This window comes from Vombatus ursinus, unplaced genomic scaffold (assembly GCF_900497805.2).
Source record: "Vombatus ursinus unplaced genomic scaffold, bare-nosed wombat genome assembly UNPS02014832.1, whole genome shotgun sequence".
NCBI lineage: Eukaryota > Metazoa > Chordata > Mammalia > Diprotodontia > Vombatidae > Vombatus > Vombatus ursinus.
The window spans coordinates 62,744,102-62,769,060 of record NW_020954610.1 but is presented as its reverse complement, the minus strand read 5'-3'; the positions used below and the strand labels follow the sequence as shown (position 1 = coordinate 62,769,060).

The window sequence follows — 24,959 nt, the reverse complement described above, 5'->3', positions numbered from 1 at the left end:
CCTAACTGCTCCCCAAACTTCTCCTTTGTGGTTTTCAAGTATAAATTGCCTCTGCCTTTCCTAGGCTATGGGCTCCTTTGTGCTTTGTACTGGGGTGTCTCTGCACCGGTGTCTGATTTTCTTCAATAAAACTTTTCTGCTGTCAACTCAGCTTGGAATCCCTTGTATTTTGGGGGATGGGCTTTGCCCTCTTGACAGGGGTAACGCTGGTACTCACTTATCCTACCTCCTCTAGAAAACTTTTCCTGATTATTGTCATCCATTTTCCAAATCACTACCAACATCTCCAGGGGCATGTCAACAGACCCTTATGTATTGTAACTGTCTAAAATAATTTATTATAAATGACCTGTGCAATATGTCAAAAATCTCTTGAATCACTGGGTCAAAATGGTAAATATAAAGCATGGACACAACCAGTTAAATTTGCTTTTGAAGTATGTACATTTAAGTCAATGAATTTCAGTGCACAAAATATCATCACTTTTCAGTCATTCCCTCTAAGACTATCAGGATTCTTTGTCCATTCATTCCTATTTACTTTTCCTTTTATGTGGTTGTAGTTACTGTATATCCTTCTCTCAGGTCTTCCTTTTCTACTTTGCATTATTTCATAGAGTGATCTGGGTGTGATACACATCCTTTTCTTTTTCTCTGAGAAGTCGCTCTCAGCTCTGGCACCATACAGGTGCAACAGGTGCTACCCTTAGAGAGACTGACCTTCTATGGAGAGAGGGGTTAGACTCATTCTCTGGCTTTTTATACCCTAAATGACTGCAAAGATGCAGGGAAAATTACCCGAAGCTTACATTTGGCCAGTATCTAGGCTCTCCCTCAAAGGGGGCAGTCATAAATCATGTATTGTTAGCTATTTCCCATACACAAAAGAAATAACACAAGAGACTCATAAGCATGCATTAGCAAAAATTTAAACAAGAAGCAGTAATAATTTAGTGTTATTATACTCTCCCAGAATTTTTACATTTAAAACGTTGAACATGAAGCAGTTTTTAGGACCCGAGCTGGTCCCAATTCACCTCAACTCTGCCTTGTGTAAAACACTCTCTCAAGGTCTGGCAAGTCAGAGGTAAAACTCCCAGTCTATATCTTCTGACCAAGTGAGAGGTAGAGCTCCTCCTCTTGCTGGTAGCTATCCTCTCCAATGCAGAAACTCCTCTGCCTGCCAGTCAAGATCAACTGAGGGACTCAGAGTCCCTCAACTGAGAAACCCAAGTTTTGCAGATATCTTGAATTCATAGGATTGACTCCAAGGTGAGAAACATTCCTCTCAAAATTGTTGTTCAGTCCTCTATCCTCAGCAAAGAAATAGAATAGAAGAAGCAACCCAAAACCCAGTCTTGGGCTCATCTAAATTAACACATTGCTAATATTAGCTGCCAGGGGCCTATAGCCACCATGCTGCTAGAATGAGAGAAGATGGCCCGACTCCTCCCTTTGGCAGACTGGTCTTCCTGTTTAATGACTAATCTTGGGGGCTGCTTTGTCATCTCAAAACTCAGATCTTTCTGCACTGAACTTCACATTTGCCGGGTCTCAGTATACATTCTATGGAATGGCCTCATTGGACCATCCCCAAGCATGTAACCCCGCCACCACAGTTATATTCCTCATATGTGTCCATCTTAATTACCTTAAAGTATTTGGTTACATTAATATACTAACTTATTTGACCAGTCTCTGGGTGTTGAGCATTTAGGTCACATTCAATTTTTTGCAATTACAAATAATGCTGCTATGAATAATTTTGAACAATTTTTGTTGGTGCTTTTGATAACATTTTCACGATATTTTCCCAACAATGAAATTATTGGGCCAAATTGGGTCATAATTATATTTGTTATTTTTAATAGTAATCATATCTTAACAAGATATATTTGACAATTTTTCCCTGAAAGAGAATGTGTAATATTATTATCAGTTATTTTCTTGTGGAAAAAGTCTATCCAGTAGGTGGCACCAGAATTCATCTGGTAGCTACCTACATTGTGGGCATGGTGTTTAGGGCAACATAAACTGTTTTATTGAACTAGCTTTGTGAGCTCAAATCTTTAAAATGTTGACAAATCCAATGTGTGAATGTATTATGCTTGACTATATTTATCTGTTTCAAGATTGGGATTGCTTTTTTTTTTTAATGGCGGGGGCAGATTTTGGAGGGAGAGGGAGACTATGGATGGTAATGTCCACGAAAAAAACAACAAACAAACAAACAAAACAGAAAAGATAGAAAGGCAGGACACTGAAATATTTTTAATGCTCAGCAGAAAAGAAAAGGAAGTGCAGAGTGAGCCACAGATAAGCAAGACAACTTTTGTCAACCTCAGAGTTTGGTCTAAGAAAGACAAACATGATTAGATTGTGTCCGTCATTTTATTTCTCCCAAAGCTGATGACACGAATGCATGGGAGCCAGTCTGGAACTGGGCTCCCTTTGGACTTGGAGTACATAGTCTTTCCACCCTTCCAACAGGGGCTGATATAATTTCATCATCATTTCATTGCTGGACAGAGGAAATACCTCTTCTATCAGACTACTCCCAGGATTTGGGCTATCTAGATCAAAGAATCTGTCTCTACCCAAGCCTGAACAGAACACAATGGGACTTCCAGTACCTTAGATTAAACTATTTGTGAGCTTGGGTTGGGGTTTGACCAGGATAAGAAGAGTCAATGTAATCTCATTATCAGAAATGTCCTGAAGAAAAACTGAACATAAAGTCAGGACTTAGAAGGAGGCTGCGGGAAGCTCTGAATCTCCAAGATATTGGTTATTAATAATCATTTTTCACACTTTGAAACTAGGATGCTAAATGTATTATATACTTTTTTAAAAAAGCAAGTTGCTTATAACAGAAATTCATGGTTTTATTTGTAGTCCTTTTTTTTTTCTTTGTATTTGGAAGTCCTCATGTTTCTTGATGTCTGTCAAGGTCAGAATGACTATATGTGCGTGTAAGTATATGTATGTCTATATATACATACATATACACATAGATACATATATACACATATTTTCTGAAAGAAAATTTACTGCTAAACATAGAAAAATGGAATATTTATCAAAGATATACTTACTATTCAATGATATTAGTAACATTGATATTTCAGGGATATTGGTTATTCAGCGATAAAAATGTGATTTCATTGTTGTTGCAGTTGTTCATCCTTTGTGGTTTTTGTTTGTTTTTAGGCAATTGGGGGTAAGTGACTTGCCCAGAGTCACACAGCTAGTAAGTGTCAAGTGTTTGGTCTGAGGCCGAATTTGAACTCGCAACCTCCTGACTTCAAGGCCGGTGCTCTACCCACTGCACCACCTAGCTGCCTCTCATCCTTTGTTTTTGAAGAGGACCAGTGACATCACAAGGGATGTGGATTGCTTATGGATTGGATTTAAGAGAGGCAGAGATTAAATGAGTTATCAGCCATCTGAGTCCAGGGGCAAGACAAAAGTCAAGTCAACTAGCTAATGTAGTGGGTGACCTTGGCCTTTCTAAATTAGTCTTTCCCAGGTCTCAGTTTGTCTGAGGCAATGCCCATTCCAATGACTAAGGGCTAGGTAAGAATTGAGACAAAAGATGCCCAATTTAGCATCACAAAGATCATTCTGAGAGGGGAACACCTTCAAGCCAGAGAGTGAAATGTGCAAAGCAACAGCAATATTGTAAGATGATCAGCCATGCATGACTTAGCTATTCTCAGCACTACAATGATCCAGGACAACCCTGAAGAACTTACGATGAAAAATGCTATCCATCCCCAGAAAAAGAACTGATGGTATCTGAATACAGACTGAAGCATATTTCTTTTTTACTTTACTTTTCTTGAGTTTTTTTTCTTGTCTATGTTTTCTTTCACAACATGACTATTATGAATATGTTTTGCATGACTACACATGTATAACCTATATGGAATTGCTTGCCTTCTCAATGGAGGGGGAAGGAGGAGAAAGGGAGAGAATTTGGAACTCAAAGTTTTAAAAGCAAATGTTAAAAATTGTTTTTACATGTAACTGGGGAAAAATAAAATGCTAAATAAAAGGTTTTTTTAAGATTTTTTTAATTTTTAGGCAGTTGGGGTTAAGTGACTTGCCCAGGGTCACACAGCTAGTAAGTGTCAAGTGTTTGGTCTGAGGCCGAATTTGAACTCAGGTCCTCCTGACTCCAGAGCCAGTGGTCTATCCACTGCAACACCTAGCTGCCCAAAAAGTTTTTTTTTAAAATTAAAAAAAAAAATTTCCAGCCAGAACAGAAAACAATTGCTATTTACACTCATTCTAAGCCATCAAAACCTAAACAGCAAGCCACAGAGGCTTGGGTTGGGGCTATTATTGTCCAATGAAAGCCGGAGTGATTTATTTCATAACAAAAGTTTCAAGAAAATGCCAAATCACATAAAACTAGTGACTTCAACAAAAGAAGACCTGGTGGGGCAGCTAGGTGGTGCAGTGGATAGAGTACCGGCCCTGACGTCAGGAGGACCTGAGTTCAAATGTGGCCTCAGACCAAACACTTGACACTTACTAGCTGTGTGACCCTGGGCAAGTCACTTACCCCCAATTGCCTCACCAAAAAGCCAAAAAAAAAGAAGAAGACCTGGAGTCAGGAAGACCTAATTTCAAATCTAGCCTCTTTTACTTGTTAACTATATGGTCTGCTCCTCCCCTTCCCATTCCCTGGCTCTTGGATGCATCCTTCTGAGTTATCAGAGCTGAGACTATAGAGGGCAAGGCTTTGCCATTGCTGATTAGATGAGCAGGGACAAGTTGCTTGAGTCATCTGAATCTTAGTGTCCTCATCTATAAACTGGCAATCATAATCATTGTGCACTACCTCCCAGGATCGTAAAATTTAAATCGCTACTTTAATGAGGTTTCATATCATCATTATCATCATCATATAGAGAATTTAGATCCTTAGATAGATACCAATCTAGTCTATAGTACAGCTTGGGTTGAGAAACATTATATGAAGTGATCTCTAAGATTTCATTCAGTTCTAATATTCTATGGTTTATTCTTTTTTTTAGGCAACTGGGGTTAAGTGACTTGTCCAAGGTCACACAGCTAGTGCGTGTCAAACGTTTGGTCTGAGGCTGGATTTGAACTCGGGTCCTCCTGACTTCAGGGCTGGTGTTCCATCCACTGTGCTATCTAGCTTCCCATCTATGGTTTATTCTGAAAGAAAAGTTTTCAATAATGTCCTTTATGTTTTATATCATCACAGTTTTTCCATCCCTCCTTCCCTTCCCAGAGGGTCATATCAAATAACAAATAATATTTTTTAGAGATTAAAAAAAGAAAAAGAAATAAATCAATCAATACATCAAAAAAATCTGAAAATATATGCAATGTGTGATACTTGTGGACCTCCCACATCTGTTAAGGAGTGGTCTTCTACCTCTTCTTCCAAGCCATGCTTATTCTTTATAATTTTGCAATACTTCCTTTTGAATTTTTTTGCATGTGTGGTCCATTCTTTCTATTTATATTGTTGTAGTCATTATGTGGATTCTATGGTTTATTCTAATTAATTTTTTTTTCAAGATAAGGATGCTAAAATATGGTTTTAGGCAGAAAAAAAAAAGGAGCCAGAGAGTAGGGAGAGGTTGAGATCCTGGAGATGAAAGGAAAAAGCATGAGGGCGAAGTCCTGTATGAGAAAAAAAAAAGTAGGGGCAGCTAGGTGGTGCAGTGGATAGAGCACCGGCCCTTAGTCAGGAGGGCCTGAGTTTAAATCTGGCCTCAGACACTTGACACTTACTAGCTGTGTGACCCTGGGCAAGTCATTTAACCCCAATTGCCTCTCCAAAAAAATAAAATAAAATAAAGGCAGACCTAAAGATAATTCTTTAAGGCTAATGACTTCCCATAGGGACCTAGAAAGCTGTTGTGTTTTTTATTAACATTATTGTGAATATAATATAGCAGGCTTACAGGTAAGTCCCTGCCTCCTCGTTCATGGCAGATGCCTGGGATTCATATAAAAATTCAAGAATAAATCTGTTTCTAAGTGAGACAATACTCAAACCATGAGAAGACAAGGAGATGCTAAGCTGCCATCTGTTCAGTCCCTATGGAGACCCACTTCCACTGAGGAGCAGCGGAATCAGCCAGAGACATTGAGATAGGAACAAACACCTGATAAAGAGAAGCAATCGACCTATGAGCATTTGTGAAGGGCTTACAGTGCATCAGTCCCGATGCAGAGCACTTTTACTAAGAGCAAAACCACAGATTCATAACCTTGCTGGAGAGATCAGGACGGCACAGAACCACCAGCACTGATAAGTAGCAAGGAACAGAGACACAATAGAAAAGATAAAACACACAGATCTTGCCCTTGCTACAATAAAAACAGAAATAAGGGAGGCAGCTAGGTGGTGTAGTGGATAAAGCATTGGTCCTGAAGTCAGGAGGATCTGAGTTCAAGTCTGGTCTCAGACCAAACACTTGACACTTACTAGCTGTGTGACCCTGGGCAAGTCATGTAACCCTAATTGCCTAAAAATTTAAAAAAAAAAACAATCAAACAGAAGTAGGGCCTCAAGTTTACAGGTAAATAAAAATTGAAGAAAGACCTAATGCTTAGTTGAATTCCTGAGGCTTTTAACTTTATGCTAATTGGCTATTGTTAATGTCAACATACACTCTAAGATACAAGAATAATAGTTACAATGTCTATACCACCTCATGGCTTGTAAAGCACTTTACAAATATTATATCATTTGATCCTCACAACCCTGGTTAGTTGGTGCTATTATTATCCTCAATTTAAAGATGAGGAGCCTGAGGCAGACAAAGGGTTAAGTGATTTGCCCAGGATCTAACACAGAGGCTCCCAAACTTATTTGGCCTACCACCCCCTTTTCAAAAAAAAAAAAAATTACTCAGCGCCCCCCTGGAAATCTACCTTCTTTAACCTTTTAATGTTTTTTTTTATATTTGTATCATTTCAAAAAAATGTAATTTATTTAAATAACACATCTTAAATTTAATAATTTATTGCAGATTTGTGGGTTTTTTCCTGCATTGAAGTTTTGCTGATGCAATATTGCATCATGTAACCATATAGTATCATATTGTAAACAAGTTATTACATGAGCATATTCCTGCCGATGCATGCTGGACTTTCCGACAATGCGCAACACGAACACACTCACCTGCCAACACTTGCTTGTTAAGGCCTATTGGTGGACTTGACCACTGATAGGTTATAGCTTGCATTTTGTGTGTTTATTTGGAAAATAACGTAATCACTATGACCTTAACTCTGTTACACAACAAATGGAACATGTACGAATAGTTTTTCAAAATTTTGCTATATTCTCTTCTTTCCTTATGCTTCCACCACCCCCTCATTTTTATTCAATACCCCCCAATTGCACCCAAGGCTACTACTTCCCCCCTGGATCATTCTAGTGCCCCCCAGGGGGCAGTATCACCCAGTTTCGGAACCTGTGATAGACTCTTCCTGAGTTCAAATCTGGCCTCAGACACTCACTATCTGTGTGACCCTGGGCAAGTCACTTAACCCTGTTTACCTCAGTTTCCTCATCTGTAAAATGAGCTGAAGAAGGAAATGGCAAATCACTCCAGTATTTCTGCCAAGAAAACCCAAAGTGAGGACACAAAAATGACTGAAACAGTGGAGTCAGACACAACTGAAACAGCACAACTACTTATAAATAAAGAATTGATCCTGTAGCTGGAATAGTTCAGGAAGATTCCCTAGGTATAAAAGTACCTGGGTTCAGGCTCCTCGCAGTTTTCGCTGAAGGAGTTGTTCTTAGTCTTTTTGTGTGTGGAAATTGTGGAAATAGAATGGTTAATGACTTTACTAACCACCTTAATCTGTTTGAGCTTCTTTACTATACAGAGGAGGCCAAATTGACTTGGGAATCAGAATCAGCCAATCAGGAGGCAAACTGAACATCCCTCAAGCTTAACATACCTGAGATCCTTGCAAATTCGCTTGCTGAACCCAGAAATCCTTCCAAACTACTATAACAAACTGATTATTGATAACTACTTGGGGAAGTTCAGAGCTTCCCTCCCCCCCCACCCCGGCCCCACCTTCTTCCAAAGTCTTGACTTTAAGTTGAGTTTTTCTTCAGAAGGACATTGCTTATAATGAGATTGCATTGACTCTCCTTATCCTGGTCAAATCCCACCCACTCTTACAAAGAATTTAATCTAAAGTGGGTAAGCCCATTGTGTTTTACTTAAACTTGGGTAGAGACAGATTCTTTTGTCTAGATAGGCCAGGCTGAGAGTGGTCTGGTATAGCTGGGAGCAGTCTGGTATAGAGATATTTTCTGTGTCCAGGGTATGATGGAGTGACATCAGACCCTGTTGAAAGGGTATATGAACTGTGCAGCCTATCCCCAAAGGGAGCTCAGTTATGACTGCAGCTCCCATGCATTTATATGCATGCCTGCCCGCTTTGAGAGAAATAAACACCCATACAGCCTAATTCTGTTTGTCTTTTTTAGACCAAACTCTGGAGGCTGACATGTGTCATGGACTCTTTTGGCAGTCTGCTGAAGCTTTATGAACTCTCTCAGAATAACACTTTAATACATAAAAAGAAATACATAGGAATACAAAGGAAAACAATTATATTGAAATACAGTTATCAAAATATTTTTTAAAAGCTCAGAATCCTTGAAGGCTGTTAGACACACAGATTCTAGAACTTGTGTGTTCATACTGGCATACACTGGCACGAACACTGTGCCTTGGCTCACTTTGGAAGGTGTATCTCAGAAGCCCTCAGACAGCATCCTTGCCCATCACTACCTTAGGAAGGATTTTATAGATATATATTTATGATTATTGATTTTGTACTTTAGCAGATCAGTCTAGGTTTGGACAGAGTAGTCTGTATTTCTTCACAGTCATATTGCTATATAATTTGTAAATGGGTTATAAAAATTTAGAGGTATGACCTTTAGGGTTGTTGTGTTTTGTTTTGTTTTGTTTTGTTTTTTTAAGCAGAGAAGGTATTCCATTTAAAATGTTTAGCAATAACGTATACAAATGCTCTAAAGTTTTGTACTTACAGCTCTCTACCCTAAAGCATTTGGTTGCTTTTTTTGGGGGTGTGTGTGAGGCAATTGGGGTTAAGTGACTTGCCCAGGGTCACACAGCTAGTAAGTGTCAAGCGTCTGAGGTCAGATTTGAACTCAGGTCTTCGTGACTCCAAGGCTGGAGCTCTATCTACCGTGCCACCTACCTGCCCCGATTTGCTTTTTTTTTTTCCAGTTGCTTTTTAAGAACAGAATTTGTGTGTGTGTGTGTGTGTGTATACATACATATAGATATGGAATAAACATTTATTCATAATTACCTTTACAACATTAAGATAAAAAAAAACTCATGGGCCCCAGGTTTAGATTTTCTGGGCTAGTGTTTAAAACGTAAAATTATTATAATATTTTATACATTTTTTTTTCACAATTTGACTTGTTATGCCCCCACCATCTCATTAAGCTCATCTCCTTCCTAACTTTGAAAAATTTAGTTTAGAATACAATTACTTATGAAGAGCCTTGATCAGGATCATAAATTTAGAACTAAAAGAGGTTATCTACTCTAGCTCATTCATCTTATAAATGTGAGAAATGATTATTAATAATTAATTACTTGGGAAGATTCAGAGTTCCCCCCTTTTTTCTATCTTCATTTCAAGTCCTGAGTCTTGGAATGTTGAGCTAACCTTCTCTATCTGACCCCACCCAACCTTACAAGGAATCTCTAGTCTGAGGTGGATTCCATTCAATCAAGTTTGGAGGGAGACAGACCATTTTGTGTCTAAATTGCCAAGGTTGGAGGTGGTCTGGGTATATACACTCTCTGTCCAAGTGTGACATGATGTTACTCTCAGCCCCTCATTGTAATAATCATTCTCTCATTAATTGTTAACTAATCAGGGTTGATTACTCTTGGAAGGGTATATAAACTGTGAGCCATGATTGTCTTCAGCCTAAGAGAGACAGCCAAATGACCATCCTTTTATTAATAAACATGCTGGCCTTATTAATAAAATTATCAAGTTACCCAGAAACTATATCTCTTGAACCTTTTTAATCACCACATAGATGAGAAACTGAGGCTCAAAATGGTAAAGAGCCTTTCTCAAGGTCATGTTGTTCAGTCACATCTGACTCTTTGTGACCCCATTTGGGGTTGTGTGGCAGAGATACTGGAGTGGTTTATCATTTCCTTCTCCAGCTCATTTTACAGATGAGGAAACTGAGGTAAATGGGGTTAAGCAACTTGCCCAGGGTCACACAGCTAGGAAGTGTCTGAAGTCAGATTTGAACTCAGGAATATGAGTCTTCCTAAGGCACTCTATCCACTGCACCACCTAGCTGCCCTGTCCAAGGTCAAACAGGTAGTATATACATGTAGTAAATAGTAGATCCAAGATTCAAACCCAGGTCCTGTTTCCAAAGCCTTCATTCTTTCCACAGCACTTGCAGCTAAGGTGTATCTAGTGTAGCTTAAAGCAATAGGGAGCCCCTGAAAGTTTTTTTGATGAAGGAGTAATACGGTTAGACCTTTGCATTAAGAGCACTTTTGTTAGCTGTATGAAAGCCAGACTAGAGAAGGTGCACACTCTGGGACAGTCCTTCGAGCTCTCATATTCCTCGATTCTATAGAATCTATGACATCAGTGGAATGTGTTGCTGTTTCTATGGGCCTCCTGCGGAAGATGGGGTGGGTGAGAATGCTCACAGCCAAGGTCCAACTTGGACTGATCTGGGGGAAGATAAAGGAAGCTCTGCTGCCGCTGGGGTGCTCCCAATGTGGCTGCAGTTGCCCCCAGAGTCCTGGGAACCTGCTGATTCTTCTGCTGTTCCTGATTTGGCAGTTTAGGAGAACGTGTCACCGATGGCTCCCAACAAAGCAGGATGGGAGTCAAAGCATGGTGAGTAACTGCCATCCCCCATCCCCAGACACAAAGTGACCCCCAGACACAAAAGGGCAAAATTGACTACTGCCATCCCCAAGACACAGGGCAGGGTGAGTGACCACTTTCTATTGGATATAAAGCAAGGCAAATGACCACTGATCTCCTGGGCATAAGTCGAGGCAAATAATTCTTGATGCCCCATTACACTGTGGGGTTCGTGGCCACTGACCACCAAATGTGGTAGGGTGAGTGACCACTTACTTGTAGACAAGGAACAAGGCAAGTGCCATTCTGGGCACCACATTTTGGGAAAGATGTTGAAAAGGGAGAAAGCAGAGTAATGTAGAGTAGGGGTGAGCACTAGATTTGGGGTTAAAGGACCTGAGTTTGAATCTAAGTTCAGTTACTTATTATCTATGTGAGTTGGACAAGTTATTTAAGTGCTCTGGACCTCAGTTTCCTCATTGGTAAAATGGGGATATTATACTAAATAACCTCTAAGTTATCTTCCAGTTCCAGATCTATGATTCCATGACCCTAAGCTGGTCAGCATCCTGAGGAGGCCAACTAGGACAGTGAAGCATCTTGTTATGATCATGTCATCCGATGATCCTCTGACGAAACAGGGAGTGTTGAGCTTGGAGAAGAGAAGGTTGAGCGGGGGATGGTATCTGTCTCCATGTAACAAGACTAACTGGAAGAGGGTTGGACTTAACTCTGCTGGGTCCCCGAGGGTAGAACTAGCAATCAAGTGTAGAAATTTCAGAGAAGCCAATTTAGACTTCATGTAAGGAAGATCCCTAACAATGAGATCGTCCAACTCTAAGAAGAATCCCTTCCAGCTCCCAGATTCTGGTATTCTGCCATCACTGGCTCCCAGAAACTGAGTGACCACTGACTCTAAGACATTGAAGCAAAATGAGTGATCACTGACCCATAGATGTAAGCAGAATGAGAGACCGTTGACTTCTGGACATGGGACAAAGAGGAGTGACCCCTAGGATACAAGGCAGTGTGACCACTAGCTCCAAAATAATATAGGACAAAGTGATAGAACACTGACTTCCCCCAGACACAGGAGTGAGAGATTGACTTCTGGACACAAGGCAGGGTGAATGATCATTGACCCCTTCCGCAGACACACAGGGAAGAGTGTGGGACTATTGACTTCTAAACATAGGGAGAGATAAGTGACCATTGACTCCTAGGATATAAAGCAGAATGACTCTGTTTCATGCGGCCACCAGCTCCAAAACATAAAACAGGGTGAGTTACAGTGACTTCCAGATACAAAGCAAGGGAGAGACCATTGACCCCTGGACACAGAAAAAGATGAGTCCTAGGACCCAAGACAGGACAGGGGAGTTACCATTGACCCCTAGAAATAGGACAGGGTGAAAAACCACTGACCCCTGACATGGAGATGCTTGAATGACCACTACCCCCAGGACACGATATAGGGTGATTGTAGACCAGTAATAAGGCAAAGGAAGTAACCATCAGATACATTGCAGAGTGACAATTACCAGTGGGTACAGAGCAGGTCAAACAACCACTGCCCCCCTTGACACATGGAAGGACTATGTGAGTGACCATTGAGTCTTGCCCCCATACAGAGCACAGAAGAGGTTGAGTAATGATTACCTTCCACCCCCAGCCATGCCTTCAGTTCTTATGTTATTCACTTCTCCCTCTACTCCCTAGGTCCTCCCATTTCTATTTCCTACTTACCCTAACTTCCTAGAGAGAATCCAAAGTTGGCAGCCCCTGAGCTGGAAAAGAGCTCTGTTCCACAAGGAGGAAGAAGAGGAAGAGGAAGAGGAGCAGGAGGATGAAGAGGAGAAAGAGAAGGATATGTTGGGACAGATGAGGCTAGCCCCTTGGTGGTATTTTCACCATAGGAAGATGGAGGCTGAGCAGAAGGCCTTAGGGACACCGAATAAAGAAGTGGGGAATCTACACCCCTCATTCTTGGGCCCTCATGGGGCATATCAGCCCTTTGTGGGTTCCAAAGAATTCCCAGTCAAAACAGTGACACCAGAGCCAATGCCCAACTCTCACTACCCTCACAGCTCTACTGGCCTGATCCAGGCCCCCACCTCCCTTTGTCCCTTGTCTACTTCAAGTGCCAAGGCAAAAGGGTACATCCAGCTCTTCTGGGGTCTCCCTTCCCTTCACAGTGAGTCCTTGGGGGTCACTTTCCCAAAGTCTGGTTGCACCTTTCCCACTGGGACCACTAATCAACAGTCACCTTCTGACACTCCTCTTATCTTCTTCAATGAGCTTTCTTACCTCCCCTTGCCCAACCTATCGGTTAAAACTGTGTCTCTTCCTCCCCTGTACCTCCTCTCAATCTCTCCCCTCCCTGTCTTGCATGGAAACTGTGAGGCTACAGAAATGGCATCCTCTGAGCTCCCAAATGAACCAGAAGCCCCATGGCAGGCCTCTGAGTCCCAACACCCAATCCTACCTTTACTATCTCCCCCACATTCCCCAGTGAAGCCTCAAGAAGCTGACGTCATGGAAGTCACAAAAGTGATGGCTTCAGATGAACATGAGGTCCTTGGGCCTCAAGATGTGCAACATAGCGAACTACCCTGGCCCCCTGAATCTGTATCCCAGACCTCCAGCCCTCCCTTAGTCCCCCTTCCTCAACCCCAAGATCCAGAGGAAGACCCCAAAGTGATAGGCTCTGAGGCCCTATTGGAGGACCAATGGCAGAACCAGTTTCCCCAGGACACTGACCCCTCAGCCCCAGCCCTCAATGCATCTCCACCACATCTGCTTGAGCCTCAGGGAGCTAGCCTCATGGGAGGCTCACGTGGGAGTGAGACTGCCCCCCTGAATCTTCATGGGCCCAAGGACTCATGCTATAACACCCAGCAAAGTGAACTGCCCTGGGCTGCTGAGACTCCAGCCTCCTGCCTCAGCCTGCACACCTCACCTGAGCCCCAAGGAACTGGCTTTACAGAAAATCCCTTTGTGATTCCTCATGTGCCTGAGGTCCCATGGGATACCATGCAAGAGAAAGAACCTCCCTGGCCTGCTGAGCCTCCAGCCCCGGTGCTTAACATGAACTCCCAGACTGAGCTGCAAGGAGCCAGCTCCACAGAAGTTCCAAAAGGGACAGCCCCAAGTTGGGACAGAATGCAGACCCAGCCTCCTTGGACCTCAGTCCTGTCTTCATTCCCTCAGGCTGAACCTCAAGGAGCCCACTTTGAGGAAAGCTCTGTCCCCTTAGCTAGTCCAGAGCTCCCAGGATGGGAAGTCCAGCAAATACATCTGCCCTGTACCCCAAGGCACAATACCCCTCCCCTGGAGCCCCCATCCCAGACCTGGCCTATCACTTTGAGGGTGCCAGCTGAAACTGAAGAGGACAAGCACCACCCACCAGGATCCCTCACAGGAGATATACTCTCAATGTCCAGGATAGTGACCTCCATGCCCCAGGAGGACGGAGCAATAGGAAAAGCACCTCTCCACCCCCAGGGGATCCTGAGCCCTGGAACTGAAGGTTGTGCCTGGAACAGAGAATCCAAAATCCAGATTAAGAAATACCAGTATAACCCTGGTCCCCATTCCCTAGCTCCCAGTCCCCCACTCCCTGGCCAATTTTTACCTAGGATCCCCATTCAACAAGACCTCTGCCCCCTGGCTACCTCCTACCCCCCAACTTGTCAGATTCCAGCCCCCAACCCTACCTCCCAAGGGGCTGTAGGAGCCCTGTCCTCTAACTGTGCCCATGTCCAAGCAAAGAAGGCTATATCTCAAGATACTCAGCCCCTACACTGCCATCCTCCTGCTGTCCCTCAGCTACAGCTGCAGAAGCTTGCTAGAGACGGGCAGGGCCCTTCCAGGGAAAAGAGAGAAGTCCCCTTGATGCCTCTCCAGACTCCTGACCTCCAGGCCACCAAGGTCCCAGAGCCCCAGTCCCTGAGTCAGTACAACAAGAACATGGCGGCTGCCAAAATGCCATGTGTGCACAGGAGGGCAAGACAAGAGGGGTCTGTGAGGTCAGAGCCCCCACCCCCAGACAAGAGCCAAGCCAAGACCACAGTCCCCAGACGGAAGAGAGAACACTCTAGGAAATCCAAACCTGGAGACCAGGGAGGAGGGGATGCAGGATGGGAAGTGTCCCCATCCAAAGGAAAGAGTCGCTCGTCGGAGGGCAAGAAGTTTTCAAGTCACCGTCCTGCAAGAAGGTCCTTGGTGTCACCACGTGAGGCGAACAGGAATCTTTGTCAAACTGCTTCCCAACCAGAGCTACCCCAGTCTTCTAAGGCTGAGACTTCCCAAATTCTGCCCTCACAGGGCCCTTCAAAGGGTCAGGGCACAGGTGGTGGTGACAGCTTGGACTCCCGACACCAGCAGAACCGCCCCCAAGGGGGCCGGGGTCCACGAAGGGAGGCAGAGAAAGAGAGCTCCTCTGGTTCCTCTGGCCCAGCTAAGAGACGCCTACAGAAGTTTCTGCGAGGGCTTCTGAACAGCCTATACAGCCGAAGAGCTCAGTCAGTGCAGTGTCTGCAGGCAGCAATGAAAATAGCCCAGGGTTCTAGGTCTGGCCAGGCTCTGCGTCTGACACCCCAATAAAGAGACAGAGCTCTTCTGTAACTCAAATGCTGCTGCTGCTTTCTAGGCCAACTTGGTGGATCAGAGTGGGAGAGAAAAGATTGATTCCCTGTCAGCCATTTGGGTCCTGACCTTTCCATTCAAAAGGTCGTTTTCCTTGACTTGGAAAACAAATACGAACTTAATTGTTTTGAAACTTTGAATTTTTTTCAATTACCAGCATTTCTTTTCTCCCTGACCCAAACCCTCCATCACCTGTTGAAAAAGAAAAAAACAAAACCCTGGCAACAAATATGCATAGTTAAGCAAAACAAATTCCTACATTGGCCATGTCCAAAAATATCTCACTCTGCCGTCAGGCACTTGGGTGGTGCAGTGGATAGTGGAAGGTCTGAGTTCAAATTCAGCCTCACACATTTACTAGCTGTGTGACCTTGGGCAAGTCACTTAATTTCTGACTGTCTCAGTTTTCTCAACTAGAAAATGGGATAACAGCATCTACCTTTCAGGGTGGTTGTGAGGATCAGATGAGATAACATAAAGTGCCTGGTGTGTAATAGGTATTGTATAAATGCTAATTCCCTATCACCTCTCTGTCAAGAGGTGGATAACATGCTTCATCAGTCCTTTGGAATCACGGTAGGGTGGTTGACCACTGCACTGATCAAACTCCTTAAGTCTTCCGAAGCGATCTATAAATTGTTCTCCTGGTTCAAAAGCAGGCAGCATTGAGCAGCTCTGCTTTCCAGTAGTTGCCACCCCATCCATTCTGCCCCATGCCTTCTCTGATGTTCTTTTCCTCAGTATAGCTAAAATCCTGGAAGGGAGACATTCCCCATGTCTTCTCTGATGACCTCTCCCCTGGCCCAACCTGTTAAAAACTTTGTCCCTTCCTCTTCCACTCCTGCCTCTCCTCCATACCCTGACTGGAAACTGTGAGGTCCCAGACTTCCCTGTTTGAGTCCCAAGGACCATTCATTGTTCTTAACTGTTTCTGAATTTAAGGACTGCTGACAGCAGTATCCCAGTGCTATGTTTTTATATTCCTCTGTTGTTACCTGTTCTTGTTCCCATCTTCCCTACATGTCTTTATAGGAAAGTTGATGGTGGGAGTAGGAGTAAAAGGGTAATTCTTGCTTCCCCCTCCACATACGTACACATTAATTTGAGAAAACCTTCATCCTCATTTGAGAACACATATCCAGGACATGTTCTTTGACATCTTGTTAAAAGGACAAAGGCAACTCCTGATTCATTTTCAATGACTGGAGCTATCTGCAAGATGGTTGGTTAGCTGGGTTTCAGGAGAACAGACTCTCATTGTAAGAAATTCCTCTTTAACTGGACTATAAAGGAAAGTGACAGTTGTTACTGCACCCTTTTGCTTCTTTTTTTCTTTTCAGAGGACACAGTAGTGCGTAGTAGAGCTGGGGGAAGACTGGGGTTGGGTGGGAATGAGGAAAGAGCCTGAGAACATATTGTCTCCTCCCTCTCTGGAAACTGGTAATGACCACCTTGGGTAGATGAGATGGATAAGCTCATCTACATGGCCTGCAAGGAAAGAGCCTAAGAATGGACTTTCTCAGCCCACAAGATGGCAACAGTTAGGGTATGGTTATATTTCTTGCAGAAACCCACTTGGCCTGAGAAGGATGTCATAAGCAATGTTCCTGAACCCTAGACTTTTGGGAAGGGGAGGGGTGATGGAAGGAGGGTTCACTTTCCTAGGTAACATGATTCCCAGACTCTAACCTTCCAGTCAAAGAAGGGGGATTTCCTGGTCAGCATCAGTCATGGGATTGCCTTGTGAGTGATCCCAGGTTAGAGGATTCTTACCTACATATCTGTCCCCTTTTCTCAATTCAGTCTCTTATCACCTCTGCCTTACTACTGAAATAATATAATTTATGAGTTCTTAATTCAGGGTCTATAAACTCTTTTTAAAATATTTTGATAACTATACTTTGATGTAATTGGTTTCCTTTGTGATCGCCTGTATTTTACTTTATGCATTGAAAAATATTATTTCAAGGAGTTCCCAGCCTTCACCAGACTACCAAAAGAGTTTGTGATACAACAAAGGGTAAAAATTGGGCTCCCCTCACTAATTCACCATTGGTGGAGTTGTGAACTGATCCAGCCATAATTTGAAACTATGCCCAAAGTGCTACAAAACTGCATACCCTTTGACCTAGCAATATCACTACTAGATCTGCATCCCAAAGAGGAGGGGAAAGGACTTTTTTTTTTTTTTTGGTGAAGCAATCGGGGTTAAGTGACTTGCCCAGGGTCACACAGCTAGTAAGTGGCAAGTGTCTGAGGTCAGATTTGAACTTAGGTCCTCTAGACTCCAAGACCTGAGCTCTATCCACCGTGCCACCTACCTGCCCCAAAAGGACCTATTTTTAAAAAAAATATAGTAGCTTTTTTGGCAGTGGCAAAGAATTGGAAATTGAGAGGACGCCCATCAATTAGGGAATGACTGAACAAGTTATGGTATATGATTGTAATGGAGTACTATTGTGCTATAAGAAATGATGAGCAGTTGGATTTCAGAAAAATCTGGAAAGACTAACGTGAACTGATACAAAGTGAAGTGAGCAGAATCAGGATAACAGTAATAGCAATACTGTACAATGATCAACTGTGAAAATGACTTAGCTGTTCTCAGCAATACAATGATCCAAGACAATTCCGAGGGACTTATGATGAAAAATGCTATCCACCTCCAGAGAAATAATTGACAAAGTCTGAATGCAGATCAAAGCCTATTTTTCACTTTCTATATTTTTATGTGATTTTTTTTCCTTTGGGTCTGTGTCTTCTTTCACAACATGACTAATATGGTAATATGTTTTACATCACTGAACATCTATAACCTATATCAAATTGCTTATTGCCTCAAAGAGAGGAGCGGTGAGAAAGGGAGAGAGAAAATTTGGAACTCAAAAAAATTTTAAATGAATGTTAAAAATTGTTTTTAACTGGGGAAAAAATAAAAAAGAATTGAGCTCCCTACCTCAGCTCTCTCCCTTCTTCTGTCTATCCACATCTTAACAGTTGCTAAAGTGATTTTCTGAAGCACAAGTCTAACCATATCATTCTCCTGCTCCATAAATTTCTGTGGCTCACTATTACCTTTAGGATCAAATACAAACTTACTCTGTCATTTAAGACCCTTCACAACCTGACTCCCATTTACTTTTACGGTCTTATTATATATCATTCTTTTTCACAAACTCTACTGTCCAGCCAAACTGGCCTTCTACTTTCTTTTTGTGCCTTTGCATTGGCCGTGTCTTGTGCTTGGAATTCACTCCTTCTTCACCTCCACTTCTTAAAATCCCTAATTTCCTTTAATGCTCAGCTTGTGCCTCCTTCTATCTGAAGTTTTTATTCGTCTCCCCCCACCCCCCAACTATTGCTAGTGCCTCTCCTTCAACAGGTTCTTTGTGGAGCATATTGGGAAAGTTTAGGCGGCAGCTCCCAGGCATAATAGTTAATCCCCACATGTAACAGGAATTTACTGTGGTAGGGAGGGTGACACAGACGAGGAATCGTGCAAGAGGGAGAGGATGGGAAAGAGAGGAACCCAGGACAGTTCATGTATCATAATCCCTCTCCTTTGGTGGATCTCCTGGGCTCAGGAATTCTGAGCTGCAGGAGGGTGGGGTCTGTGAGGTATCCGCACTGGTTGGAGCATCAGTGATGTATTTCTGTATTTCTGACCTGGGCAAGTTAAACGAATATAGGAGAGAGAAAAAGAGGGGGAGAGAGACAGAGAGAAAGGGGGGGAGGGGAGGGGAGGAAGAACATTGGAGTCAGAAGATTTGAGTTCAAATCCCACTTCTGTCACTGCTTCTTACTACTGTGTTAACTTGAGCAAGTATCTTGACCCCTCTCAGTCTCATTTTCCTCATCTGTAAAATGAAGCTTGAACTAGATAACTTAAGCAGGGGTGGGGAACCTGTGACCTCGAGGCCACATGTGGCCCTCTAGGTCCTCAAGTGCGGCCCTGTGACTGAATCCAAACTTCACAGAACAAAACCCCTTAATAAAAGGATTTATTCTGTAAAACTTAGACTCAGTCAAAAGGCCACACACAAGGACCTAGAAGGCCACATGTGGCCCTGAGGCTGCAGGTTCCCCACCCCTGATAGGGCCAGCTCTAAATCTATGGTCCTTTTAAATAGTGGAGAAAAACAATCACGTCCCATTAGGAGGCTGCCTGGTTAGCTATCCTTAACAATTCTGTGGGCGGTTAGGTGGTCCTGGAGTCTGATGGATGTGAGTTCAAATCTGACCTCAGATACTTACTAGCTGTGTGACCCTGGGCAAGTCACTTAACCTTGTTTGCCTCAATTTGTCATCTGTAAAATAAGATGGAAAAGGAAAGGGCAAACCACTGCAGAATTTTTGCCAAGAAGACCCCAAATGGGGTCACAGAGAGTCAGACACGTCTTAACATCAGCAACGTGGTAATTATCAGCCAATACTTAACTACTTTCTAGCTGTTTGGAATGAGAGAGGGAAACAATAACTCACCCTTACCGTGCTTAGCCCCAGCCAGCACAATAGTAGCCTCCAAATAAGTCATATAACTGGACTTAGAAGAATTACAGGACCTTGATTCAAAACTGATTTGGAAAGTCCTGTGTCCCTTGAAAAGAAACACTTTCACTAGGTGGAGATCAGGAAAAAACTAAAATGTAGTGAACCTGAAATGGTAAATAGACCTTGCAAGTTCTACTCCCCAGAAGAAAGGAGGGGAGGGGAAGAGAGCCTGGTCCAAGATCCATCAGTCCTCTTCCCATTTTCTGAGTCCTTTAACTACCCCAGCAGAAGTGGCAATGCAGTGGCTACATTACCACTGCATTCAACTGTGGATGGTTGTGAGGGTGTCCCACAGGACTGCCGTAAGACCCACTCACAAAACCACCCGGGCTCTCTCCCCACTCTAGGCAATTCCGTGCCCTGTTCTTCTAACAAACATATTCTATTTGTGTAATAATCATCCCTCACACTGGTGGAAAAATCACCATCTCCCTCCCATCCACTTCCCCTACAAGCTGGCCAATATCCCTCATCAGTACCAAGACTACCAGAAAAAAAGGAGATGGTCAATTTAAGGATTAAATCAGGTCTTCAGGGCCAGGCTGGCTCCACTATCTGGGTCTGTCTTCTGGTGTCTGGCTACACGTTTCTGAACCCAGTTTCTTTTTGCACCACTGGATGCCACCCTCATGCTACCAGCTTCCCTTGTCACACTCCTTAGGCATACTGGTCTCTTGTGACTAACCCTCTACCACAAGCTTTCCATTGTTCTTTTAAACTGGTCATGTTGAAACCTGCTGTGCCCGTGCACAAGGCCCTGGAGGAGGTCATTCCAGAAGTAAACACAGATTCTGTTCTGTTCTAGATCCATCCCCTTTACAGTTGTATTTTATCAAAAGCCTTCTCTCTCTTTACATAATAATATAACTTTAGGATTTTTCTCATTGGCATGGGCATTTTTCATACTGATTGCTTTCCTGAAATTAAACTATCCTTCCATTCTAGGTGCAATTCCCACTTGGTTATAATGAATTTTTTAATATGCTGCTTCATTGTTTACCAGTATTTCACTTAAATTTTCTCATTAATGTTTATTAATGATATTGTCTCATGGTGTTCCTTTTTTTAGTCCTATTTCTTTTCAGGCTTCTGGATCAAAACTTGGTTCCTTTTCCACATAAGTAGGCAAGCTATGAACACAAAGTATTATTACAGATAAGTCATATATCTAACCAAGGACCATAACATACTGAAGAAAGGAAAAAGACATTTCATACAGTTTCCTGCCAGGTCTTTTCTTATAAACAGGCTGACCTTGAATCCTAGGGCTAGGCCTGGTCTTTTGAGTTTTTCTTTTCTTTTCTTTTTCTTTTTTTTTTTTGGTTAATTGGGCAATTGGGGTTAAGTGACTTGCCCAGGGTCACACAGCTAGTAAGTGTTAAGTGTCTCAGGCTGGATTTGAACTCAGGTTCTCCTGACTCCAAGACCAGAGCTCTATTCACTGCACCACCTAGCTGCCCCTTGAGTTTTTCTTTAAATACTGGTTAAATTTCTGTCAAACTCACAATATTCCCATGTACTCTCAAAAGCCCACCCAGGTCAGTAAAAGATATTCACTTTACAAATGAAGGAAACTGGAGAAATGAAATAATTTTCCTGAAGTCAAGTTACTGATAGAGCTTTCATTTTCCAGAGTCAAAGGTATGTCAACTAAAGGGCTAGTGGCTCTAGGCTTCTAGATCTGATGGGTTCCAAAGCACCATTTTGCATTAGGAATTGTTTTGCAGGTAATGATTCTTACTTGGGGATGGGGTGGATGAAAAGGGATGTTACTGAAGGCCTCACTTCTGTCCTTGGGCAGATGCTAAATTGTTCTATGCACATTCTATCACTTCTGTCAGTCTAGGTTTTATTGCCAGTGTGTGTATATGTGTGTGAACACACACACATACATACATACATACATATATATACACACACATATATACACATATACATTATATATAGTTTTTAAAAATTTAGCCTCCTTTACCATATTTGTCACTCATCTCCATCTGTCACAAGTCTTTCCATACTTCAAGACCCAAATCAAATACTACTACCTCAAACTTTGCAAAGCACTGAAGCTGAAAAAAAGCAGTAGCTTGAAGTCAGAAGACCTAGATTCGAATCCTAACTGCCACCAACTAGTGGTATCACAGAATTTCAACATCAAAAGGGTTCATAAAGGCCATCTAGTCCAACCTGAACATAATTTACATTCTAACTTCTAACACTTATCTAATCTGGCAAATGACTGCTGCTCTGCTGGATGACCTTGCGGATTGCATGAGAACCCATTGCCATCCGAGACAGCCTGTTCTACTTGTTGTAGCTCTAAGTGTAAAGAAATTTTTCTCTTACTTTAAACTAATTTTAAAAATAAATTTTTAATTTTAAAATTATTTTTATTTATTTTATATTTTTAGTTTCCCATAAATTTTTTGTAGTTTCCACCATTTCATAATATAATTTTTGTAATTTCCATCTGGTTTTGCCCTATGGGGCCTCGCAAAATAAACTGAATTCCACATATATATAATATATAATATATTAATATAATATATACATAAATATATATATATATATATATATATATATATAGCACTGGAGTCAGGGGACCTGTGTTCTAATCCTGCCTCTGATGTTTGATAAAATTTAAGTGTAAAAATTTAGAGAAATTCATTTTGAAAATTAAGAATTTCTCATTAAGTGAAATTCAGTGTCTGAGAAAGTCATTTAATTTCCCCTGGGGCTTTTTTGTTCTGTTATTGTTTAGTCATGTCTGACTCTTTGTGACCCCATTTGGGGTTTTCTTGGCAGAGATACTGGAGTGGTTTATCATTTCCTTCTCCAGCTCATTTTACAGATGAGGAAACTGCGGCAAACAGGGTTAAGTGATTTGCCCAGGGTCACGTAGCTAGGAAGTATCTGGGGCCTGGCTACCTTGTCTGTAAAATTAAGGAATTGAACTAGATGAGCTATGAGGTCCATTCTAGTTACCCTTCAAGCTCTAGGTCTATGATTCTTCAGATAATTGGAGACAGCTATCATGTCTCCCCAAGTCTTTTCTTGTCCAGACCAAACATACACAGTTCCTACAAATAAAATCTTCACCAGTGCAGTGGTATCCTAATGCTCCTTTACCACTTGTCATACTTAGTGCTTGCATCAAGTTCAGCTAGCTTCTCCCTTTCTCCACTTTTATTTCTGACAACTTCTCAAAGTTCAAAGAAGCTCCAGATTAATTTACATGTCCTGGTCCAGCTACCACACAGGAAGGTGGAAAATAGAAAAGCAAAAGGAAAGGAAGCGGGAGCATCTTTGCTAAGCCTCCCCAGAGCTGGGTTAACCCATGGGCATAGTGGGAGGCAGCTCACCCAAGTGTTGTGGGAAAGAAGAGACACATGGGATGAATTCCCCATGACTTGGTTGAGCAGGGCTGTGTGGAGGGTGAAGCTGTGGGACCTGAGTTTCAGAACACAAAGTTTTAAAGGGTCTAGACAGAGGCATCAAACTTGAGGCCTTCCCAAATGCCACCAGAACCAGATTAAAATATAATTGGGAAATGTTTAACAAAATAAATAAAAACAAAAATAGATAATGTTAATTAGGTAACACAGTGGATAGAGAGCTGGTTTTGAAGTCAGAAAGACTCATCTTCCTGAGTTCAAATCCAGCCTCAGATACTTACTAGCTATGTGACCCTGGGCAAGTCATTTAACGCTGTTTACCTCAGTTTCTTCATCTGTAAAATGAATTGAAATTCCTGGGAAAGGATCTCAACCTCGGGCCTGCTGGAAAGAGTTAAAAATACAAAATAACCCAGAGACATTTTGGCTTTGACAATCTCAAACTGAGAGAGCCATCATAGCATAATAGATAGAGAGCTACTCTCAGAGGCAAGAGAGACCTCAATTCAAGCCCTGCCTCTGATCCATACTGGCTGTGGGACCCAGGGCAAGACACCTAATCTAATTTAACTCCTAAGTGCTTCCAAGTAACTCAGAGTAGGTACCAATATACCACTGGAGAAGAAATTTCTTCACTGGGATTTGTTTAAGCCAAAGAGATCACTAGTCTGCCTCCCCTCCTGCTCCTGACCCCTGCAAATTATTTTTTCCATTTTGTAAAATTTATGAACAGGGATTATATTTCTAGGGTAAACCCTCCATGGGGTATCTAGAACTGACACTATCTCTTAGGGGGAAAGAGCAAACCAGGAAGCAGGACAATGGAGGAAGAGACAACTGGGAACCAAGGTGGCGGGCATTTGCAGGAGATTCAAGTAGAAATGAGACCGATCACAACACCTGCTGAAAAAAGCAGCAGGAGCAGCTGCTGCTGCTGGTGTTGTTCGTCCTTCGTTTTCACTCACGAGTGAATTGGAAGGAGCAGATGCAGTGAAACGCTGATGGCAGAAGCCTGCACATCAAAAGCCATAGCAATAGAGCAATTCAGCAACAAGTGAGACACAGGACCCTACAGTGTGAAGCAAACACAGATCTTCCCACTCGAACCACCTCCAGGGAATCATTGAGCCATGTGGATCAGGGAGCCTTGACTGACTAGAAGGAAAGGGGAGAGGGTGTCTCAGCTCTCTAGCTAACCCCAAATTTTTCCCCTTTGGGGAGGAAAAGGGACACATAAGGTAGCTCCAAGTCATAAGGAAAGTGTAGGTCACAGTGTAGGTGGAGGAGGACCACTGGAAATGAAAGGTTATTTTCTTGACTGTACAGGGTGTTTCAAAAGCTCTAGTGTAGTTATAAGTTTAAATAGGTATTAAAGACTCTTGGAACACTATATGTGGGTTCTAGCATGAGTCCTTTCTGCGTTTTTTTAATGCCATAACAACATCATGT

General features: G+C 42.4%; 1 protein-coding gene across 1 annotated transcript; it reads left to right on the top strand.

The window, feature by feature from the left end:
• Positions 1-10,716: 10,716 nt before the first annotated feature.
• Positions 10,717-15,525, top strand: CUNH9orf131 (chromosome unknown C9orf131 homolog). The gene is made up of 2 exons (XM_027839391.1): positions 10,717-10,950; positions 12,640-15,525. Exons 1-2 carry the CDS (start codon positions 10,717-10,719, stop codon positions 15,523-15,525), a joined length of 3,120 nt encoding a protein of 1,039 aa, XP_027695192.1.
• The last annotated feature ends 9,434 nt before the right edge of the window (positions 15,526-24,959 follow it).

What these genes read in the sequence shown, in the direction of transcription:
- CUNH9orf131 (XM_027839391.1), top strand. Translation starts at nt 10,717, where the DNA reads ATGGGCCTCCTGCGGAAGATGGGGTGGGTGAGAATGCTCACAGCCAAG. An exon ending in AGGATGGGAGTCAAAGCATG is followed by an intron (nt 10,951 to 12,639) that starts GTGAGTAACTGC and finishes TCTACTCCCTAG; the next exon opens with GTCCTCCCATTTCTATTTCC.